Source organism: Callorhinus ursinus, unplaced genomic scaffold, assembly GCF_003265705.2.
Source record: "Callorhinus ursinus isolate GAN/ISIS: 27379988/994484 unplaced genomic scaffold, GSC_fseal_2.0 scaffold21, whole genome shotgun sequence".
NCBI lineage: Eukaryota > Metazoa > Chordata > Mammalia > Carnivora > Otariidae > Callorhinus > Callorhinus ursinus.
In genome coordinates this window covers 27,125,804-27,149,864 of record NW_027397083.1, presented here as the reverse complement: position 1 = coordinate 27,149,864, position 24,061 = coordinate 27,125,804, and the positions used below count along the sequence as shown (strand labels likewise).

Here is a 24,061-nt window from a genome sequence, read left to right as displayed (position 1 = left end):
TCTGTGGCAGGAATTGCCCTGCCGAACCGGAAGGTTTGCAGATAGACTCCCCCCAACCCCCACTGTAGCTCACTCCAGCTCGGGGACCCTTCTTCAGTGCCCCCTGCGTCGGCGGCCTCCCCCTGCACTCCCAAAGCGTGTACCCAGAGAGAGGGGTCCACCCCAGAGAAGAGACAGAGGTACAGGTGGTGAGCGCGGACTCAGCCGCCATCCCCCTCAGTCCACCGCCCCTCCCCGCGCAGTTGCCTGAGCAAATCCCGAGTAATTGTTTTCCGGGGAGGGGCTGGGCGCGCTCCGTGGCGCCGCCAGGGTCAGGGTTCCCGTGGAGCGGGGGGGGGGGGGGGGAAGCCCACCCGCGAGGGCTCGGCGTTTCTTCGCCTCGGCCGGGATGAACTGTGGCAACTTCGGCAGCCCCCACCGCGGCGGCGAAGCAGAGCCGGCGACAGTGGCGAGGCCAGCTCGGCTGGGCTGGAGCGCGTGAAGCCGAGGAGGCGCCTGGCGTCTTCGGCGTCTCCCTTTCGGCCGCGCGTCCCGGGACTCCAGGTTGGGTGCTCCTGGTAGCAGCGGCTTCCGCGCCTGCCGTCCGGGTCCTCGCAGCTTGGCGGACGAAGCAGGAGAACCCGATCCCGGCGACGAACGCAACCTGCAGGAGGGGCCGAGCCCCGCGCTCCCGCCCTAGCTCCCAGAAGGGCGCAGCCGCAGCTGGGGGCCGGGGCCCGAACCCCGCGCCGCTGCCGCCCGCGGTGGGGGGCGGGCTGGGGGCGGGGCGGCCGGGGCCGCCTTGCTGGGCGCGATCCCCGAGCGCAGCACCCGGCGCTGCCGAGCCTCCTCCCCCGCCGCCCGCTAGCAAGTTTGGCGGCTCCGTGCCCGGCGCGCCTCGGGATCCAGGCGCATTTGTTTCCTCCTGGTTTCCGCGCGCCCCGTTTGGCGGGGACCCTCGGGAGCGATGCCGAGGGATGTGATTTTAGTTGTGTGGTTCTGTGTGTGCACCGCCAGGACAGGTAAGCACCGCTGGGGCGGTCGGAGGCATCCCGGGGAAGGGGGAGCCGCGCCGCTGTGCCCAGTGCCTGCACAGGCGTTGGGAGACCTGGAGACGAGCTCCGCGCTGGCCCGGGAAGGGCGGCGCGGCGTGGATGGGTCCCTCGGATCTCTCTGCCCTGCTCCAGGTGAAAGGGTGAGAAGTGGGACTCACGGGCTGGAAGATGCCCCCATGAGTGCCCCCTTCCTTGGAGACGCGGCCTCGAGGACGCCGGAGTGAGGGGCGCGGCCGAGCCGGCGCACCCTCCTGCTCCTAGTAACCAGCTTCCGGGTCGAAACCACAGCAGGTTCGGCCCGTGAGCCCCACAGCCCCGAACTTGAAAGGTGCGGTGGAAACCGCTCTCCCTGCGCGGGGCCGGGCCGGGAAGTGGCAGCCGCGGGAGTCGCACCCGCAGAGAGAGCGCTTCCGGCCGGCGGGCAGGCGTGGCTGCGGCCGGGGAGGGCACGGCACGGGTGAGGGCTGCGGGCGAACCGCGGGATTCCGTGGTCTCGCCTGGTCCCCTCCTGACTCTCCCCAGGGGAACTCCAGGAGCATTCTCTCCCCCTCCACCCTGTCTCCAAGGGCTGGACGAACAGTAATTCGGGGGAATTGGAACCGTGGAGACAGTCCAGGGAGATTTTCTCAAGCTCCCAACCAGTTTTCCCTTGCTATAACTGCAGGCTGGGGATTGTGGAGGGAGGACGAGGATAATTGGCGTAATTTCTGAAGTCCCCCCTTCGTTCTGCCTTCAGAGACGCAGTTGTGAGGACTCGTAAGAGCACCTCCTTCCATCCGCTCCCACTCGCCCCCAGCCCCCCTTATCTCCTGGGGTTTGGAGACCCTTTCTCAGTCGTCTTCTCCCCGGGTCTCAGGAGAGGTGGGAAGGTGGGGTGGGGCGGGGTGGGGTGGAGTAGGCACAGTATGGACAAAAATACAGCTCTCCCATGCTGGGGGTGGGGGTGGGAGCGTGGCGAATTTTTATTCTTGTGCTAGCCAGCCTTAGCACGCGCTGCCGACCTTGCACCCCAGAACCGGCGTGTAGTCAGTCACCCCTCTCTTTATCTTTTCTTCTTTTACCACTCGCATTTCCCTTTCTAGAGGCATAGCCTGCATCCCAGGCCAGGCAGCAAGTTTATGGGGAAGGGGCTGGGGAGGGTGCCGTGCCTTGGTTGGCCTGAAAGTTCCCTCCGCCTGTGCCCCAGGCGCCCCTCTTTGGCACTTAGCCCGCCTGAGGATACAAAGTTGGGCGTCTAGAGGTTCCTGCTGGTCTTTTCCATTTACCCAGGTCTGAGAGGGTAGCAGCTTTCCTGTTGCTTAATGGAAGAGCAACGGGTTTGGACTTCTCCAGGGACAAAAGGAATCCTCCTGCCTTTTCTGTCTTCATCTGAGCTTCCCATGGTTGCAGGGACGGCAAGGCTCAGTCCAGTCTAGAATAGTTGCTTCTTGGGTGTGGGCACATAGGGATCGGCTAGGCTTTTAAAACCAAGAGCACACTTGAAGAAATGTGCCCCCAGAAAATCAGGACGGGCGAGGCTAGTGCAGAAACTGGGCTACCAGTCCCGTGCCTGGAGAATCTGGTGCTGGTGGGCATCTTAATGGAGGGACGGAGGAGAGAGAAACTAGATGGGGGAGGGGCAGCTTCTTGGTCATTTCACATCCTCAAGTGCACATCCTTACCGGTATGCCTAAATCCTTTGTTCTCATTAGTTCTTTGAAAAGTCGGCAAAAAGTGCCCCCATCCGGAATGGACTGTGCCTCCAGGGTGCATTGCTAGTGGAGACCTTGAAGAACAGAGTCTTTTCCCCTTCCGCACACCAACCCCCTTTCAATCTTGTAAAAATTCTGTTGTAGGAGAGATTCATTCATGTATTTATTCACTCATTCAAGGAACAGTTGAGCGCCTTGCTGGGTGCCAGGATTGCTTATGCAGAGAGAAAACGACTTGGTCCTTGACTTCCAGGAACTTAAAGCTTAGCTGATAGTCTAGGTAGAAACTGGAGAACGTCTTTTTTTTTTTTTCCCCTACAGCTTGATGGGAGGGAGCGGGGGCGGGGGTCGTAGGAGAGGAGGGAATATAAGAAGTTTCAGTGGAAGCAATACAGAGGAGAAATGGTAGGAATGAATTTTGGGGAGGGGTGGTTGGTGGTCAAGGAAGGCTTTAATCAGGAGGTGACATTTAGAGTTGTGTTTGAAGGCTTTACAGGGAGTTTTCCAGGTGGGCAGAGTGGGGAAGGCATTCCAGGTAGAGGGCAGAGCCTGTGCACAGGCAGGGGAGCATGGGAGGATCTGCCCTATTGGTTGTGGCAGTTGCTAGGGAGCGTGGGTTTTCTGTGCCCCTTGGCACTTCTTGAACACCAGAGGCCACACATTTCTTCTACAAAAATTATCATAAGAATCAGTATGGGGGGTGGTCTTGGAATTATATCTCAAGTCCTTCACTTTACAATTTCTTGTCTCTTGAAGGGGTATGATCAGCAGTTTTCGGGGGCGGGAGGGGGCAGCCTCTTTGATTTGCCCAGGAACCACCATTCCTGCTTCAAACCTCCACTCTCTTTGGTAGCAGAGGCTGGCTCGTGATTAGTTTATCAGGATCCAAACAGCCGCTGGGAAAGTTTATTTGTCAAGTGGGACAATTGTTGTCTGGGCTGTGAACGGTCCAGGATGAAATAAACATGGGGTTCACTTAGTGAGCTGCTCAGATAGCGCCTTTTAATGGAAATGAATAGATGATATCAGGCACATTTTAATTAAAGCAGCCCTGCAGTGCAGTAGCAGTTACATATGAAAAGATCTAATGATAGGTGTCACAGGAAGCTGCTTAAATTGCTCATTGTTCAGGGAACTTGTTTTAAGAGAGTAAAATGGAGGCAAGATAGGAGGTGCTGTTCTCCAGTTCTTGTTATTTCTGGATGAAGGATCACTCTGGGATTTCCAGGTACATACTTAAATAATGACAATTTAGAAGGCTACATTATTTGTGGTAATAACGTATTAAGTCCACGAATTTTCTCCGATGGCTTGACTGTGTGATGAATACAAAATTCCTTTTCCTGTTTGTTTTGGTCACCAGGCCAGGATAGTGGTGGTGGTTGGGGGCTGCGGGGGAGCCCCTGGGGCCCCTTTTGCTGCCTTTTGCTGCCACCTGCTGGAAAGGAGAGCTTTTCCTTTTTGAAGCACTTAACCTGGCTCTTCATTAGCTCTGAAATAATAGAGCTGTGAACAGAGCCCCCAGCCTGCAGTGATTACGTGCAATATTTGGCTGACTTAGAACAGGCATAGAACATATTCTTCAAGGATATTGCTTTTGGGGATCTTTGCAGGAGTCCAGGGGTCTGAATCCTATCAACTGGTTGTGAAATCCTGCTGTTAACTGAGGTCTTGGAGCATCTCTTCAGTATCCTATTTCTCTGTGTTGAGCAGGAGAAAACAGGGGCCATCGCGGACAGTGAGCCCAGATTAGATTTGGAGTGAGCCAGGCCCCAGGAGGATTTGCTTGGGAGCTTATGCCTAGGACCCTGAAGATGTGCTGAATGGTCTTTGGGCCTGAGCACTCCCTGGGCAGGACTGTGGGGTGGCCAACAAATAGCAGGTGTAGATTAGGGTGGAGGTTCTGAATCCCAGAGCCAGGCCCCAAGTGCTTCTCCCATGGTGACATACTGCCTTCCAGGTTTTAAAAAATGTTTCTTCCCCAAGAACAATTCCCCAATTTATCCTGCTTAATTCCAGTTCCCAGCCTCAGCCATTTGTAGAGTAGCTGTGGCCAAAGTAGAGAACTTTAATAGTTTCCTTGGAAAGGGCAGGAGCTCCATGCTTGGACAAGAAGCAGAAACATTAAAATAAAAAAAATTATTTTTATGGAACCAACGCTGTCATACTGCATAAGGTTCAGGAGAGGCCATGTAAATGCTATCTTATTAATAGATTTTCTGGTTCCCTAGGCAGTGTGTAAAGTGCTCTCTTTTACACATCCTGCTGTTGGCACAAGGCATTTTCATCCTGAAGGAGACCAATTAAAGGGGGGGAGAAAAGTGTATCCGGAAGCCTAATTGATTTCTCTTGTTCTGTTTTTATGGGATGTTTTCATAACAAGAGCAATACAGTTATCTTAAAACCAGGGGATCCCTTTACTTGTGGGCTATAGGAGGAGGAATGAGTGTAGACTTAATATTTAGATTTCCCTAAGCGCAGCCAGAGCAAGAAGCCCTTCCAGGTCAGTTGGGCATGTGGAGGGCTTGGGAGGAAGGGGGACATCTGTACGTTTCGCGCAATTCCAGTGGAGTTGAGGACCAGGGAGCTGTCTTATGAAAGACAGATGCTGCAAAGCACAGCTGGGCACCACGTACGTGCTAGTCGTGTTCCACATAGTTATCACCAAAACCTTAGGAGGCCGGGAGGCAGGTATGATCATCCTCATTTTACAGATGAGGGAACTGAGGCTCAGAGAAGTGAAGTTGTTTTTCTAAGAGTTAATAGGGGGAAGAGACAGGACTGAAACTGGCTCTTGGTTTAGTATTGTTTCCGCAACACTTTGTGGATGGAGTGTGCTGTGTTCTAATTTGGGGACAGGGATCCAAGGGCACCAGTGGGGTGTTCTGCTAGTTCTACAGAATCTGTTTGGGTGCCTTTTAGGCTTGTCTAGTTGCAGGGCTCCTAGTCTGGGAGCATTTTAAGGATGATGATTATAGTGGGTCTTCAGTCCCTGCTTCGGTCAACTACTACCACAAGAATATCGCATACCAAACCATCCAGAACTCAGTGGCTTAAAACTACATTTGTTTTGGTTCACATATCTGTAGGTTGTTCTGTTCCTGGCTCATCTAGGTCAGGTTTGGCTGGGCATGGTGCCAAACTCAAGTGGGATGTCTGCTCTATGTGTCTCCGTCTCCTTGGACCAGGGGAGCAGTGAGGCCATGTTCTTTTCATCATGGTGCAGAGGTACAAGAGAACAAGCCCTGCCCCACAAGCACGTTCAGGCCTTTGCATGTGTAACATTGCTAACACCCCAAGCATCCCAATGATCCAAATAAGTTAGATGGCGAGTCTCAAAGTCAAAGGATGCAGAGGTTTACTTTCACTCTAGTGGAAGGAACTGCAAAGCCACGCAGCAAAGGGTGTGGATCTGGGAGGGGTAAAGATTTGAATCCAATAATCAAGTCAACCACAGGTTTTTTTTTTTTTAATTTTTATTTATTTATTTGACACAGAGAGAGAGAGAGAACAAGCAGGGGCAGCAGCAGAGGGAGAGGGAGAAGCAGGTTCCCCGCTGAGCAGGGAGCCCACTTCGGGGCTCGATCCCAGGATCCTGGGATCATGACCTGAGTCAAAGGCAGCCACTTAACCACCTGAGCCACCCAGGCGCCCCTCAACCACAGATTTTTTAAAGATTGTTTTCTTGGCCTGAATGCCATCCTGTTGTCTGGTGGTATCCCTAGATATGCATATTGCTTGGAGCTCATTGTACCCGAAGCAGTGATGGTGCGCACATTCATCAGTTAATTATTTAGGTCCTAAATTCAGGGAGTACCAGCTATTAGCCCCTGTGCAAGGCAGTGGGGCTCCAGGGACACTTCTGTCTTCTCCTCTCCAGCTACGGGCACGTTCCCCAGCTCACTTTCCGAATTCCTAGCCAGAGAAAGACCTGCTTGGAAGTCCTCTGAGATCTCTCTTGATTTAATTTTTGCCTTATAGTTGTACAACACTATAGATCAAACTGAAATATTAGTTCTTTTCCTGCCTTTTCAAGGTGATCACAGAACTGCTGATATCTGAGCTCATTTGGAGAAAAACATCACCGTGACTTGGGCTGATAGACACCCAGTGGCTCAGTCCTTCTTTGCACGGAGTAGGTATTCCACCAGCCTTTGTGAATGGAGTCTGTGTGAGGGATGAGCAGGTAGGATGGGAACTTACGTGAGATCATGATGTAAAGTAGGAGCATCTTCTCCTGCTCTTCAACACACACCTGAAGCCCTCCAATGATTTCCTAATTGCAATTAGGATAATATCCATCTCCTTGCTGTGGCTCAAAAAGCAGGCCCTACTCTTTGGCCTCATTTTCGAACACTCTCTCTCCCTGCCCATTCTGCTCCAGACACACTGGCCTTTTATCTGTGGTCCGAACGTGCCAAGTCTGTTCCTGGTTTGCAGTGGGCTATTCTCTATCCCTGGAAAGCTGTCCCCCTCCAGATCTTGCCACTGCCAGCCCTGCAGGCATTCAGGTTTCCGCTCAAAGGAGCCCTTCCTGACTGTCCTTTCTAAAGCCCCACCCAAGTTGCTTTGTATTCCATGACTGTTTTATTTTCTGCATGGCATTTATTGCCATCTCAGATGATTTTATCTATTTTTTTTTTTTTTTGCCTCCTCTTCACTTGTTAGCTCAGGACTGCGTGCTCTGTGAGGACAGCTCCAGTCCCCAGCACTGTGTGTTACATCGTAAGCGCTCACTAATACCTGTTGAAAAGGTACTGCATGGATGAATGGATGCAGAATGGAGAGAAGGAAGAGCTGTCCTTGAGTAAACTGGTCTCATAACGAACGGGCTGCATTTGGAAGGGGGAAATTGAACCTTTAGTTCAGAAGGCGAGGAGAAACCGAGAATGCAGTTTATGCACTGTGCCTTCAGTTTAACCCTTTGTCTGCCTTGGCAAGCCTGCCTAGCCCAACCTTCTGTTGCTATAGTAGCTCCTGTTTTCCTCATAGGAAAAGAGTAAGGAGAGGGCAGATTTCCTTCCCCAAATCTGTGGGGTGAGGGGTGAAGGCGGGAGGACAGAGGAGGTTGTAATAGTCCACGATGTCCTGATGAACATCCATTCACTCAGTCTCTCTGGGACAGATTGGGTTTCCAGGTCTTGCCTCGGCAACTGCTTTGCCATCAGACAGAAGTTGACAGCCATAGCTGATTAAAACATTTCCGACTGGGCAATCAGAATCGCACTCCTGAGATGTTAAGTGTAGATAGATGCTGCCTTTATGAATGGCTTGCCCACAGTCCCTTCCAGTGATCTCTAGCCTTATTAATACCTATCATTGGAAGTCACTTTGCAATCATGAGTGTGTCATTGCACAGAATGCCCCCTGGGTGAGAGACAAGCCTTCACCTTTTGCCTTTCTCAGATCGGGCGATAGGGGGCTCTTGGCCATGTTTCTCTGAACTAAGGTTCTCCAACACAGTTGTCCGGGAATTTAACTTTCCATTCAGGGATCCCCTTGGAGGGAACATACATCTCTTGTTTCACTTTCTGGGCCACTCCCTCCGCCACCCTGCTCCAACAGGGGCATGGCCCTCCTGGGCATCATTGTATCACGGCTGTGCCTGATGCAGAGGGAGCGCCCTGTGGAGGTGGTGTCAGGTTTTGCTGCTGCATCAGTTTGGGAAGCGGGTAGATCAGGGCCACGATCCTGTAGCCACAGTCCCCAGATCTGAAAAAGTTTGGAAGCCCGAAGTTTCTTCATAACTCATGTGACAGCAAAAGCTACCCTGAGCTGGACTCATTTGGTGGCGAAACTTGACCTCAACTGACAGGAGGCTACATAGAGTCTTTGTTTTGCCCGCTAGAAGAAAACAGCATACTTCTTGGTCCAGAAATACTGTGTTTGATTATGGGGTACTGATTCAGACTTTGCTCAGGGTGTTACATAAAATGTAGTTTTTAGGGCATATTACCTTTCCAACATGATACGTTCTGAATCTGGGATCTACTTGGCTCTGAGGGTGTTGGATGAGGGATCCTCAATCCATAATGAATGGGGAGTGAGGGTGGGGGAGGGGACAAAGAAACTCCAATATCACGGGGGCCGTGGAGCAGAGTTGTTCTCCCTCTGCACTCCAGAAGTTTGCATCTCCACACGCTCATCACTGGCTTCCTTGTATTCGCTGCCACTCCAGGCGTCTGTAATTTCTGTTCTGTTTTGCTGCTAGCAGTCTGTATTTGAAGCCAAGACGGCTCTCTGTTCTTTTTCAGTGGTGGGCTTTGGGATGGACCCTGACCTGCAGATGGATATTATCACCGAGCTCGACCTCGTGAACACCACCCTTGGAGTCACTCAGGTGTCCGGACTTCACAATGCCAGCAAAGCATATTTATTTCAAGGTAAAGGCACCTCCTCCTTTGCATGGAGGCAGAACTTGGGGAGGAGCATCTGTCTGGGGAGTGTTCATGTGGGTGGTGTGTGTTTGTCAGAGGATCACCTCTGCGATTTCTCTTGTGTTATCGTCATAAGGTATGTTCAGAAATGTCAAGAGTATTCGGATAACCGAGGGGTGTTCTGAGGGTGGGATGGAGGCACTGGAGGCATGGTTGTGAAGTATTTGGTTTGGCGGTGAAATATTTCCTTGGGTGTTTTGGTGGGGGTCTCAAGTTGAGTGAAACCGCAAAGCCCTTGGAAGCCATTGGCCAGCCACATTATTTTTACAGGTTATGTCTTCAACTGTCATCTATATCTTTACCTGTGTTTGTACTATATCTACACCTATTCCTTTTTTTTTTTTAAAGATTTTATTTATTTATTTAACAGAGAGATAGTGAGAGAGAGAGCACAAGCAGGGGGAGTGGGAGAGGCAGAGGGAGAAGCAGGCTCTCCCCCACGGAGCAGGGAGCCTGATGCGGGGCTCGATCCCAGGACCCCGGGATCATGACCTGAGCTGAAGGGAGACGCTTAACGACGGAATCACCCAGGTGCCACTGCACCTATTCTTATTCATATATATCTCTCTCCTATTTAATGGGTACATGAGCACAGAGGATGTTTTATGGCTGTATTCTCTTAGGGGTGCAGCTTACTTGGTTCTCAGTTATCAAGGGACTGTAGTGTGCTTCTTAAAAGCCCAACTGCCTGAGATCAAATTCCAACCCTACCACTTACTGGCTTTGAGACTTTGGGCAATCCCTTAGCCTTACTGTGCCTATGTTCTCATCTAAAATACTAGTACCTACCTCATGGGGCTGTTACAAGGATTAGAGGAGCTACTCCAACGAAATGGTTAAAACAGTGTCTGAAACCTGTAGTAGACCTCCAGTAAGTCCTAGCTATTAATATGGAACTCGTGCTGTGTACCAGGCAACATGCTAATAGGATTACCAGCAAGAGTAAATAAAGATAGGTGCAGGCCGTTCTAAAATGTAGTGAAAGAAACAGTCATTGCACAGGGAATTATTGAATTACAATAGCTGTCCTTACTATGAAGGGGATGTATAGGCTGCCAAGACGAGTAGTACAGGGAGATCTGATTTAACCAGGGTGGAGAGATAGTAGTGGTCAGGTAAAGGTTACCCTGAAAATGGATGTGTCGGCAGAGACTTGAAAAATGAATAGCAAGCCTGGTGTAGGGGGAGGGGTGGGAGTTCAGAGCACTCTGGGCAGGGAAAATAGTATGTAGGAAGGTCTGAAGGCAGAAACCGATAGCAAGGTGTCTAGTGTGGCCAAGGGGTGGCAAGTGTCTGGAGAGGCAGGGAGGGGCTGGGTTACATTGGACCCCGTGGGCAGAACTGATATTTAGCTGATATCCAGGGGCTTAGATACACTGATGATTCATGGCCAGTATCCGTTCTGATAGGTGGGAGGCCATGTATACTTGTGAACGATTGTAATTCTTATCCTCGCTTGTGGTGCCAGGTTAGTGGTTTCGTACTTCACTCTCAGAGCAGTGGGGGCCTTTGCGGAGGTTGCTGCAGGGGAGTGAGCTGATTAGATATGATAGTCAGGCAATTTGGGCATTCCTCTGTGAAAACTTCTGGCAGGGTTCTTTTAACTCAGCCTTTTGTCAAGATGGCAAAAGGATTATTTTAGAATGGCTGGACCAATAGTAAGAGATGAGATTTACATATATATACTGTAGAGATCACTTAGGCCTTGTTAATGGTATATAATAAATCTACAGATATTATATGATGATACATAACAAGACTATGGATATGCTAATTTCCATTTATTCTTACTAAGGGATTGGTGAAGTTCCTAAGCTGGGTGTGGTTAAGAGAATACAGTTGGAATTGCTTTTCTTTTTGCCTTGTACAAGGTCTGCTCAGTTACTGTTGAGAGGTCATGCTTCATTAAGGCAGAAGTCATTTCTATTTAGATTCATCCCTACATCCCTTGAACCAAGTACCATGCATGGCATGTAGTAGGTTACAAATACACATTTTTAACTGAATTAAAATTTCCTCTGGCCTATGTGCTCCTTTACTTACCACTCATTCACTTATTTATTCCACAAACGTGGGCTTCTTAGGCAAGAATTCTGTTACTTTGTGTGTTCTTTGCTTTGGCAATTACCTCTGGGATGTGTAGCAGACTCCAGCCATGGGGAGGGATTTTCAGCTTCTTTGGTGGAAAGAGTAACTTCATTATGGGAGGTTGACCGAGGACTTTCCCTAAAGGACCCTTGTGATTATATTGGGCCTAACTGGATAATCCTGCATAATCTCTCCACCTCAAGATCTGTAATTTAATCATATGCTCAAATCCCTTTTGCAATGTAAGGTAACATAGTTACATGTTCTCGCAGTTAGGACGTGGACATCTTTGGGGAGCCATTATTTTGCTTATCACACCATCTACCCTCTAGTCCCCAAGGATTCATGTCTGTCCCACACGCAAGATACATTCACCTCACCCCAATATTCTCCAAAAGTCTCAGCCCATTGTGGCATCAGCTCAAAGTCCAAACTCTTATCCGATCTTGTCAGCTGAAAAATTCCAAACCTGATTATCTAAATAATCTAAATTAGGTATGACTGACTCTGAGTGTCATAAATTTGGGGGCAAAACTCCTCTCCATCTATGGATCTGTGAAGAGTAGGAAACAGGTAATTTGCTTTCCAAATACAATGTTGGGACAAGTGTAGGTTGCTTATTATAGATAGCCCTGCTAATAGAAAGGAAATGGGAAGAAGAAAGGGGCCACCAATCCCAAGAAATTTTGAAATCCAGCAAGGCAAACTCTCCTGAGTTTTGGGGCTTAGGAATAATCCTGTGTGGTCCTTGGCTCTGCCTTCTGGGCCCATGACTCATTCCTTTGAGTTATTCTTCCTTTTTCAAGCAGAGTAGCACGTGTTTGTGGTTGAGTAGTTTTATCAGCCTGTTCCCTGCCTGTAGAATTATCAAAGTCCTTCAGCTTTTTCTCATTTCATCCTTTCAGTTTCCTTCAGTACGAGTTGGCAGTGTTTCTGCTGGTATAACATTCTAGGAACCTTTAGGGTCTCCTGTCCATGGGACAAGAGGCACCCTACAGATCTTTCTTAGATAGCCCCATCTCTATTCCTGACCTGTGCTGCGATGGCTGAGGGGATGCATGAGTCACATACCTGATCTCTTCAAAGAGCCCTCTGTGTGATTGAATCTTCTGAACTTTTAAAAAAATTTTTTATTGTTATGTTAATCACCATACATTACATCATTAGTTTTTGATGTAGTGTTCCAAAAAATATGGAACGCTTCACGAATTTGCGTGTCATCCTTGCGCAGGGGCCATGCTAATCTCTGTATCGTTCCACTTTTAGTATATGTGCTGCTGAAGCGAGCACGAATCTTCTGAACTTTTGATCCTTCAGAGGCACTAGCAAAAGGTTGTTCAGCTACACCTGTGGTTTTCACCCCAGAGCAGAATTTCCTCGCAGTGAATCTCCTCATTTTGTTGTCTTTTGCAGTCCAAATAAGCTGAGAGCTCCTAGTTTCTTCCTGCTCATCAGCTCATCCCTCCATCTCTCTCTTTTCTCTCATCTTTTACTCTAAGCAGCAAGGAGAAACCAGACTGCATCTTCAGCACTTTGCTTGGAAGTCTCAGCTAAATGTCCAAGTTCATCTTTTACAAGTTTTGCTTTCTGTATTACTCCAGGGCACGATTCAGCTAAGCTTTCTGCCATTATGTAACAAAGATCCTGTGTCTTCCGGTTTCCATTTCCTTTTTAGCCCTTACAAGCATCGTTTTTAATGTCCATGTTTCTACTAATGGTCTGTTCACAATGATTTAAAGTATTCCCTAAGATGATATGGGTTTTCTCTACCATGCTGTTTACTTCATTTTGAGTTCTCACTAGCAGAGTCTTTAACATCCATATTTCCACTAAGGGTCTGTTAGTGGCAGACTAGGTTTTTTTCTTCCATGCTCTTCAAAATTTTTTCAGCTTCTGCTCATTATTCAATGCCAGAGCCACTTCCGTATTTTTAGTTACTTGTTACAGTAGCATCCCACTTCTAGGTGCCCAAATCTGTATTAGTTTCCTGTTGTTGCTGTAACAGATTATCATGAATTTAATGGCTTGACACAAAACAAATTTAGTATCTTATTGTTCTGGAGGTCAGAAGTCCAAAATGAGTTTTAGGGGGCTAAAATCGAAGTGTTGGCAGAGCTCTGTTCCTTCTGGAGTCTTTACAGGTATTTAGACCATTTATATTTAATGTCATTATTAATATGTTTATATTTAAATACGTCTTTTTGCTATTTTCTACTTGTCCCATGTATTCTTTATTCCATTTTTTCCACTTTTTGGCTTCTTTTGGATTAACTGAAGTTTTTTCTTTTAATGATTCCATTTAATTTCCTTTGCTGGCTTATTATCTATAACTCTGTTTCATTATTTTAGTGGTTGCTTTAGTCTTTATAGTATATATCATTAAATTATTACAATCTACCTTCAAGTAAGAGTATAAACTTCATGTATATTATAAGAACATTTCAAAGGTTTACTTCTTTTTTCCTGGTCATCGATCTGTGATCACACATTTTATTTCCCATACAACATTGTTATTTTTCTTTAATCAGTCAATTATCTTTTGAACAGATTTAGATAATAAAATCAATCACATATTTACTCATGTAGTTACTATTTTCTGTGTTTTTCGGTCCCTTGTGTGGATTCTTATTTCCATCTGGTATGGTTCTCATCCTTTCTGAAGGATTTCCTTTAACATTTCTTAGTAGTGCAAGTCTGCTGGTGATGAATTCTTTTGGATTTTATATGTCTACAAAAAGTATTCTGTTTTCATTTTTTGAAAGATATTTTTGCTGGGTATGGAATACTGGGTTGACAGTTTTTTTTCTTTCAGTACTTTAAAGATGTTGATTCATTGTCTTCTCATGTGCATTGTTTCCAACAAGAAATCTCTGTTACCCTATCTTTGTTCCTCTGTAGGTAATTTTCTTCTGATTTTAAGACTTCCCCTTTGTCACTGATTTTGAGCAATTTGGTTATGATGTACCTCAGTGTGGTGTTCTTTATGTTTTTTTCTGCATGAGATCTCTTGCACTTCATCAGATTTGGAAAAAATTTGGCCATTATGTCTTTAAATATTATTTTCTGTCCCCATCTCTCTTCTTTAGGGACTCCAACTACATGTATGTTAGGCTGCTTAAAGTTGTTCCATAGTTTACTGATATTCTGTTCATTTCAGAAATTGTAGTTCATTTTTCTTTATGTATTATTTTTGATAGTTTCTATTGCTATACTTCAAGGTCACTGAAGTTTCCTTCTATAGTGTCTGCTATTAGTATCATTTAGTGTTTTTTTTTTTATCTCATATATTATGGCTTCATCTCTGTAAATTTAGTTTTGACTATTTAAAAAATATTCCATGTCTCCATTTAACTTTTTGAATAGATGGAACACAGTTATAACTCTTTTGATGTTCTTGACCACTAATTCTATTCTATCAGTGTTGGGTTAATTTTGATTGATTAATTTTTCTTCTGATTACTACTTCCTTGCATGCCTGGTAATTTTTTTTTAATATTTTTATTTTTTTTAAAGATTTTATTTATTTGAGAGAGAGAGTGAGAGAGAGAGAGCACATGAGAGGGGGGAGGGTCAGAGGGAGAAGCAGACTCCCTGCTGAGCAGGGAGCCTGATGCGGGACTCGATCCAGGGACTCCAGGATCACGACCCGAGCCGAAGGCAGTCGCTTAACCAACTGAGCCACCCAGGCGCTCACATGCCTAGTAATTTTTGAATGAATGCCAGACATTGTGATTGTACCTTGTTTAGTGCTATTTTTGAATTCTTATAAATATTCATGGTATTTTTCTAGGACACAGTTAAGTTACTGGGAAACAATTTGATCTTTTTGGATCCTACATTTAAGGTTTCTTAGATAGCCCAAAGCAGTGCTAATGCTAATATCTAGAGTAGAGCTAATTATTTCCCATCACTGAGGCAAGACCTTCTTGTACCCAATTCCCTATGAATTGTGAGAATTTTCAGCTTAAGTGGTGGAAATAGGTAGTATTCTCTGTCCTTGTGTGTATGTTGAGCACTGTCACCTTTTGGGTGCTGGTTCTGTGTTTTTGGGTACTTTTCGCATATGCATGTAGTCCACTGAGTACTGATCTTGAGAGAGATCCATATTTTTTTCTCTCTGCTATTGTCTCCGTTCTTGTATCCTGTCCTGTGAAATCTAAGTGCCTTTGTCTCCCCTGACTCTCTGCTTTGTCACCTCAACTCAGGGAAGTTGCTGGGCTCTGCCTGAGTTATTCCTCTGACACAGCTTGGGACCTCTCCTGGAGCAATAAGCTTGGGTAATTGTAGGGCTCATCTCTATTGTTTTCCAATTTTCAAGGATTACTGCCCTTCAGGAACTGATATCCAGTGTCTTGAAAACTGCTGTTCCATTGAATATTCATTTTAAATTTAAATTCAGATTAATTCAAATTCAAATTAAAAATTTATTTCCTCGCCCGCACTAGCCATATTTCAAGTGCTCAGTTGCTGTGTGTGGTTAGGGGTTACTCTGTTGGACTGTGCAAGTCTAGAGAGGCTCTGAGATTTTACTCTTTTACCACACCACATTTAATATGGGCAAGCTTCAAAATCCTGTCTTTCCATATTAATACATGATAGCAACTAGCAAGCTCCTTAAGCTTACTGCCTAGAGTACTTCCATTTACTCACTGATAAAGTGGGGTAATAATAGGATCTGCTATATATGGTTGTAGTGAGGATGAAATAAATTAATACATATAAAGTGCTACACTTGTATTTGGTACATGGTGAGCTCTCATTAGATGTGAGTTCATACATTTTAAGTAATAGGGTATAACTTTGGCCTTCTATGTGTTTCATCTGTCTTGTGTGTTATTAGTGTCAGATTTTAACCTGCAGTGGTAGATTGGGATAGTGGGAAAGGCAGAGGATTGGGGAGGGGGCAGAAGATTAGGGCTCAGGACTTTATATGTAATAATTTATATCATCCTCACTACAACCACATAAGGTAAATACTTTTATTGCCCCATTTTATCAATGAGTAAATCAAAGTACCTTGAGGGAGTACTTAGGGGTGCCAGTGGTTATGTCATTTAATGTTTTCAATGTATATGTGTCCATATACAAGATTCCAGATTCCTCATCTGGAAATGGGAAGAATACCAGACTGGGTGTAAGGATTAAATGACAGTGTATGAGAAGGCACTCTGAAAGGTGTAAAGTGTAAAAAATGAATTTGTTATTCTTCATTTATTTTTATTCCTTCTCATATTTCACCATCCTAAGTCCAGCTCTGAGTTGATCTATATTAAGGGAGTGAAAACCTTCATTTCAATGCTAGTCTATTAATATTGATGAATTTAAGTAGAAAGCTTACTTAACTGGAAGCACTCCTAAAATACCAACTCCAAAGCCTGATAGGATTTATTTTGGGGTTGGCCAGCCTTTTAAGGTTGTCTTTGTCACTGCTGTCCTTGTATAGTGCAGAGAATAGAATAAGTAAGATTTTTATTGCCTTCTTACTTGAAACAAATTATATTTTACTAGGGATTGGGAAAGGGGGAAGAGAGAATGAATGGCTATGTGTAAGACTGGCATAGATCTTCTCTAAGCTGAAAAACATCCTAAATACCAGCTTTAGAGTTTCAAAAATCATTTTGGAAAATCTCTGCTTTGCCTTGAATGGGACTTAGAGAGGATCTGAGGGTTTGGAACCGTACTTCTCTCTGACTGACAGTGCCTCGCTCTTAAGTAGTTGGGAGGATGTGTCTGTCCATTGGTGTCTCATTTACAAAAAGTGAATTAGAATATGCATGAGTGCAGATTCTTTAATGTGTTGCTCTTTTTTTCTTCTGCCAGGAAAATGCTACCTTTCAGGAGTTCTATTTTAGAAGAGTTTCTAAAGAAAAAAATAGATAGTATCTTTCAAGTAGTATGTTTTACGTGACAAGGTAGAACAAAGGCTAATGTGGGATACTTCGGGAAGATTGAGGCTTTTAGCACCTATTGCATTCTAGGATTTATGCTAGATGTTGTGGGAGACACAGATGAATAAGGCAAAGATCTTGACCCCAGTGAGGTTATAGTCTAGAAGGGCAGACACAGAAGGCCCTTGGACACTCTAAGATAGAGGGGAAGAGGAGAACTGGCTTTGTCGTAGATTATAAAGTCCTGAATATGTTGAAGAGAAACTTCTCACTGGATAACTTGGGGAAGGCTCCTTGGAGGAGGTGGCACCCAAAGCAGACCTTGAAAAATGGACAGGAATTAAATATGTAGTTTCTATGTCATTGGAGCACTGCTCTTGGGTAATAATTTTCACAAAATGGTCCTTGAAGCTTGAATTATAGCTCTTAATGCTTAGAAAATCTGAATAAGATGGAGTTACCCAAAGGGTTTGTTTAATGCTGATCTTCCACATTTCCTGCCACCCACCGTTGCCCAAGTCTGAATTGTTTTTTCTGTTGATTGGATGCGCCTAGTCACTAATTACCTCTGGGAGCATTTACAAGTCAACCTCTTTTTGAGTGGAGTGATTTAGTATAACTTTGCATTTAATCAATTAGTGGAGTGATTCAATTCACATACCAGCATCTCCCAAATATAGGTATTTTTGCTCTTGCCAAAATAAAACTCAAGCAAGCCGTGGGAGTGGAGAGGGTTTTCAAGTTCCTCTCTGGGCAAATTAACACCTGCACTGGCATATTCTGGAAAATCATTCAGTGGCTATGTGACTAAATGTTTATCGTAGAGAAAATAAATAATTTCCCAAATATGCATACTCCTAACATCTGCACTAAAATCTGTTTTCTCGGTCATGCTCCTTCTCCCACCAAATAGTACATTAAAGAGAGCAGAGATGGAGAGAGAAAGCAGAGAATGTAAAAAGATAGTAATTCTTTTAGAAACTACTATGCCTATGTACCAATACCATACTAACATATTGACCTTGGGCAAATTTCTTTACCTCTTGGAATGTGTTTCCTCTCAGGACATTGGGTAATAATGGTAATGTCTATGATAAAGATATTCTTAAGGGTTAATTTAGATAATATAAATTCATTGTAAGCAATAAAAAATTAAATGCTAATCATTATTATTAAGAGTTCAGCAAGTGTACATTTTTTTCATTAAATATGTAGCAGGTACCTACTACTATGCCCTCAAGTACAAGGATTACAGCAGTAAGCAAATCAGACAACGTCTGGCTCTTAAGGGGGAAGAGACAAGTAGCAAATAAATAAGTATAAAGTAAGTTCAGATGACTTTATTTTTTTTAAGTTCAGATAACTAAACAATTTATGCATTTATTTATTTATTTTTAAAGATCTTATTTATTTATTTGAAAGAAAGAGAGAGAGAGCATGATCGAGGGGGAGGGGTAGAGGGAGAGGGAGAGGGACCACCAGACTCCCTGCTGAGCAGGGAGCTCTACTTAGGGATCAAGTCGGGGCTCGATCCCCGGACCCTGAGATCATGACCGAGCCTAAGGCAGACACTTAACTGACGAAGCCACCCAGGTGCCCTCAATTTATGCATTTAAATTCAGACAACTGAATTTATTTTGTTTTCTTCCAAAGAGTATTTGCGATTACCTAGTGTACTTAATTCCTAATGAGGATGGATAGCTGTTGTCTGAACTGGATTTTTTTTTTTTTAAGAGGATTATTTCAACTCCTCAAGTTTATTTGTCTCTCATCCTTCTACCAACACTCCTGCTTTTGTACTAATTTCATATTGTATCATACAGATGAAGAAACAAGATCTAGAGAGTCCCTGGAACTCACATTATCAGTAGTGACAGACATAGGATTTGAACTCAGGGGTCTATACCTGCAGAGTCTTTGTCTCAGCCCCACTCCACCTCCTGCTTGTTTTTCCCTAATGATTGAGAGCAGGAATGAATAAATAAATGTGATGTGATAAAGATACAGCTTCTCTTAAGAGAAACCAAAGGACATCTGCCAAAATATCTTTTGGCAGGTATTTTAAATCAACTAGGACAGATGGTTGTCTCGTTGGTTGGTGAATTCCATTAATAGAATTTTATGAGTTTTTCACTAGGAGGGGCCTGTGGAATACCTGCAGATGAATACCTGGTAATCGATTTGGCAGCCCAAAGAGAACATGCAAGAAAATCTGAATTAACCACGGGACTACACTTTAATATGTATCTATTTAAAATGTAGTCTCTGTGGCCTTTTGACCAGGGTTTTCTTGAGAGAGCATTGTGGGAGAATGAGATGAGCATTGACTGCAATGCTTTTGATGAATGCTGTGATTCTTAATTGGGATTTATTTTAACATATTGGGACTAGATTCTTTTCTGTGGGAACACAGCTCCAAAATTAGAATGTAAATCTGTGGAAAAATAAAATTTGATATGCAAATATTTTATTTAAATACAACTTTTCATGGATGCAGCCAGTGTATGAAGTGAAGCCGAGATGTACTGATAAGCGAGGATGGCTCAGTCCTCATACTTACATTCTGTTAAAAAATAAGGCACACTAAGACTGTTGAATCACAGATCTGTACTTCTGAAACAAATAATACAACATATGTTAAGAAAAAAGAAAAAGAAGAAGTAGCAGGAGGGGAAGAATGAAGGGGAGTAAGTCGGAGGGGGAGACGAACCATGAGAGATGATGGACTCTGAAAAACAAACAGGGTTCTAGAGGGGAGGAGGGTGGGGGGATGGGTTAGCCTGGTGATGGGTATTAAAGAGGGCACATTCTGCATGGAGCACTGGGTGTTATACACAAACAATGAATCATGGAACACTACATCAAAAACTAATGATGTAATGTATGGTGAATGACATAACAATAAAAAAAAAAAAGGCACACAAACTGCCTGGCAGCGTGAGGTTGCAGAGTAGGCCTGGGACCGTGTGCCTGGGGAAGCAGGTTCTAGAATGGCTCTTTCACCTGACTTCTGGGTCTATTACTTCTCTGGACCTTAGGTCTTTCAAGTCATACAATTTTTTAACTTGACCACGAGTTATTCTGCAAAACAAAAAAGAAAAATACATACAAACACAAAGGATAATAGAAGCAACGATGCTGTCACTGTCCCCCAGAATCAGCAAATACTAACATTTTGTCATATTTGCTTAGAGCTTTATAAACAATTACAGAATAAGTTGAAGTCTCTTATGTTCCCCTCCCAGTTCCTTTCTTCTTTCAACCTCCCTAAAGGCCATCACTAAATGGTTGTTGAATAACATAGTATAAAAGCGCGCATGTGCGTGCGTGCATGTGTGTATTACTACATTTATATGTGTCCATATAAGAAATATAATAGGGAGGGCACATGTATAGTGGCTAAATGTACAGCCTTGGGAGCCAGACTGCTTAGGTTGAAATCCAGCTCTGACTCTTGCTAGCTGTGTAATGTTGGGCAAGTTCTTTAACTTCCCTTTGGCTCATTTTTTTTCAATGTGTGATATGGGGATAATAAAGTATCTATCTCATAGGATTGTTCTCTGGATTAAGTGAGTTGATTCATATAATGTGTTAGAATATTAACAGACATAGTAAACATTCAGGAATGTTAACTACTGCTTATGTAAATGGCATCACACAGTATGGATCTTCTGGAAACTATTTCACTCACCGTTATCCTTTTGAGGACCTATAGATCCAGTTCATTAGTTTGAACTGCTGCAGAACACCTCAATGCATTCCTCCTTTTGCCTTTTGATGGAACCTTGGCTTGCTTCAGATTTCTGACAAACAATATTTTAGTGTGCATTTTTGTGCATGCCTCCATTTAAAATGTAGTCTCTTGTGGCCTTTTGACCAGGGTTTTCTTGAGAGAGCATTGTGGGAGAATGAGATGAGCATTGGCTGCAATGCTTTTGATGAACGCTGTGATTCCTAATTGGGGTTTATTTTAACATACTGGGACTAAATTCTTTTCTGTGGGAACACAGCTCCAAAATTAGAATGTAAATTAAAATTTACATTAAAATTTAAATTAAATTCTTAATCTGTGTACTTTTCCATAGAGAGGATTCTTTAAGGGAATCCTTAATTGTCCAACAAACCATTAGTCCAGTCCCGTGGTTGGTTACCTCCAATGATGGAGATAACACTGTATTGTCAGGCAGCTCATATTATTTTTGGGGCTACTCTGTCAGAAATAATTTAAAGGAAGACACATTTTGGCTTAATGCAGTGCCTTTCTATTGCTCCCTCACTCCAGTCACGTTGGCCACCTTTTGGTTCCATGAACACACCAGGAGTTTCCCTGCTGCATACCATCATTTCTCCTTGCAGAAGGCCTGGGAGACCCTGTCCCTGCACTTTCTCTGCCTGGCTCTTACTTTTCAGGGTCACTTCCTTCACCAGGCCTCCTGCCCTCTTCCCTCGGACGGTCCCCTCTTTTGTTATTGATCACCGCTTCCTGGTGTTTAGTCCTTCAGAGTTCTTACCGTAAACTGAAATGAAATATTTCTTTTTGTTTCCTTTGACTTTGTTTCCTAGTCTGTCATAGATCACTTCATGTCTCCACTTGTTTTGTTTTCTGTTCTAAATCAGTACCCAGTACGAGGCCAATGCCTGGCACTTATAGTTGGCACTCAAGAAAGATTTGTTCAGCTAGAGGCACCTGCGACCATAGAGTAAGTTTACATCCCCTTCCCATGAGGTAGCCTCAGAGATTTGCGGGCAGCTTTTAAGGTCTTCCATCCTCAATTTCTTCAGGCTAAACATTTCTGATTACTTGGGCAGTTCCTGGTGGTACAGCATTTTGAATTCCCCCATCATTTTTTCTCGTTTGAATACCTAGCTATTTGTCTATGTCCCTAATGATGTTTAATGTCTTAAGTTGAACATGGTGCTTCCCATATGGTCTGACCAGGATACAACAGAGCATCCCTTTTGTGTTCAATTACATATGTTCCTAGTCATATGTTTGCATGGGGCCCTGTCCCAGAATTAATTCATGATAAACTTATTATGGACCAAGACCCCGTGGAGGTTTGTTTGTTTGTTGTTCTCACTACTGCTAAACTCTGAGTTCTCCCTTCTTGATCTCATGCAGTTGGTTTTTTTTTTTTTAAAGATTTTATTTATTTATTTGAGAGAGAGAATGAGAGAGAGAGAGCACGAGAGGGAAGAGGGTCAGAGGGAGAAGCAGACTCCCCGCTGAGCAGGGAGCCCGATGTGGGACTCGATCCCGGGACTCCAGGATCATGACCTGAGCTGAAGGCAGTCGCTTAACCAACTGAGCCACCCAGGCGCCCGCAGTTGGTTTTTTGGATTCATGTTTATATCCTTATGTTCATTACCATTAAATTTTATTACTATCTATAAAGGGAGAGGGCTGGATTAAATCACCAAGGTCACTTCAGCTCTTAAAAATGGAATTGGTTATTACAGAGCAGCATTGTCCAATAGAACTTTTAGTGATGATGGAAATGTTCTATATCTGCACTGCCTAGTACAGTAACCACAAGCCACATGTGGCTATTGAGCACTTGAGTTGTGGCTACTGTAACTGAGAAACTGAATTTTTAAAATCTTATTTGATTTTAAGCATTTTAAATTTAAGTACCATATATGGTTAGTGGCTACTATATTAGACAGCACAGTTCTGGAGAAAAACTTTCAGAATTTTAAGAGATGAGATGGTGTGTAGAACATATATGGGAAAACCAAATGGGGAGAGAATGGCCTATTCAGGATTCATTTACTCAGTCAGTGGTCTTTTATTTATTTGATAGATTTTTTCTTTTTTTTCCATTTTTTCACTGAGTATCAGCAGTGTGCTAGGTACAATACTAGGTGCTAGAGATTCAGCTGTGAAGAAGACAGTCTTAGCCCCTGCTCTCAAGGGACTTTCTATCTGGTGCCGTGGTCCTCAGCCCTGGTTTCATATTAGAACCACTTGGGGAACTTTAAAAAATTCTGATGCTGAGGACCAACCTTTGAAAGATGATGATATACTTACAAAATATATAAGTCACGGGGGTGAAAAGTACAGCCTAGGGAATACAGTCAATAATATATGATAACTTTGTATGGTGACAGATGGTAATTCCACTTATCATGATGAACATGGCATAACAGAATTGTCAAATCACTAAGTTGTATACCTGAAACTAATATAACATTATATGTCCCCTATACTTAAATTAAAAAATAGAGATTATAATTTATTTGATCTATCTAATGGGGGGGCCCACATTAGACTTTGATAGTCTTATAAAAACTCTACTGGTGAACATAATTGGTAGTCAGGGTTCAGAATCTCTGGTCTAGGGGAAAGTAAGTCCCCTTTTTGATAAATAGGGGAAGAGAGTCATGTTTAAAGTTCCACTTTGATGGGGAAATTTCCTGCATATTTTAAAGTCTCCCATTTGATACCCACTTGATATGATGCAATCCTCCCTCCTTCAGAAAGAAAGCCTTTAGCTGTCTGAAACATGGTGGTCCGTGAAATCAATTACATTGTCTTATTTGTTGGGTAATGGTGACAAACCTGCAAACCTGAAGCTGTGAACTCTATCTTCTTGCAAATTATTATTATTAGTCTTCAAACTGGGTTTCTCTGTGTGGTGCTTTTTTCATCTATAGTTTGGTTCAGTTCAGATTCTAGAACTTTAGGCTAGAATTCAGCCCCAGTGGGCTGAGAAGAGTGAGGAGCCAACTGTTGATGAGGTGGAAGGGAGGTTGGCTTGGAACCTTTAAGGAGGAGGAAATTTATGGTTGTATCACTCAATATAGTCAGGGGTTTGCTGTGGCTAATAACACAAGGACTGGTTTCTTTCTCCATGTTCACTGCGGAACACGTGGGGCTTCTGGAACAGGCTGACAGGGCATCCTTTATGTAGAACATTGCT

General features: G+C 44.3%; 1 protein-coding gene and 1 non-coding gene across 5 annotated transcripts in view; one reads left to right on the top strand and one right to left on the bottom strand.

Moving 5' to 3' along the window:
* The first annotated feature begins 824 nt into the window (after positions 1–824).
* The window catches only part of NELL1 (neural EGFL like 1), an 857,163-nt gene continuing 833,926 nt past the window's right edge, over positions 825–24,061 (top strand). For 3 of the 4 annotated variants that reach the window (XM_073904919.1, XM_073904917.1, XM_025879299.2), the window contains exons 1-2: positions 825–1,001; positions 8,980–9,108. In XM_073904919.1, the coding sequence (XP_073761020.1) occupies positions 947–1,001; positions 8,980–9,108 (184 nt within the window). In that variant the 5' untranslated portion in view covers positions 825–946. Of the gene's footprint in view, positions 1,002–6,843; positions 6,861–8,979; positions 9,109–24,061 lie in introns of those variants that run through there. The other variant, XM_073904918.1, reaches the window with a different exon arrangement.
* On the bottom strand, positions 12,437–12,540 carry LOC112829835 (U6 spliceosomal RNA). The gene has a single exon (XR_003209753.1). It is a non-coding gene; the product is annotated as a U6 spliceosomal RNA (small nuclear RNA).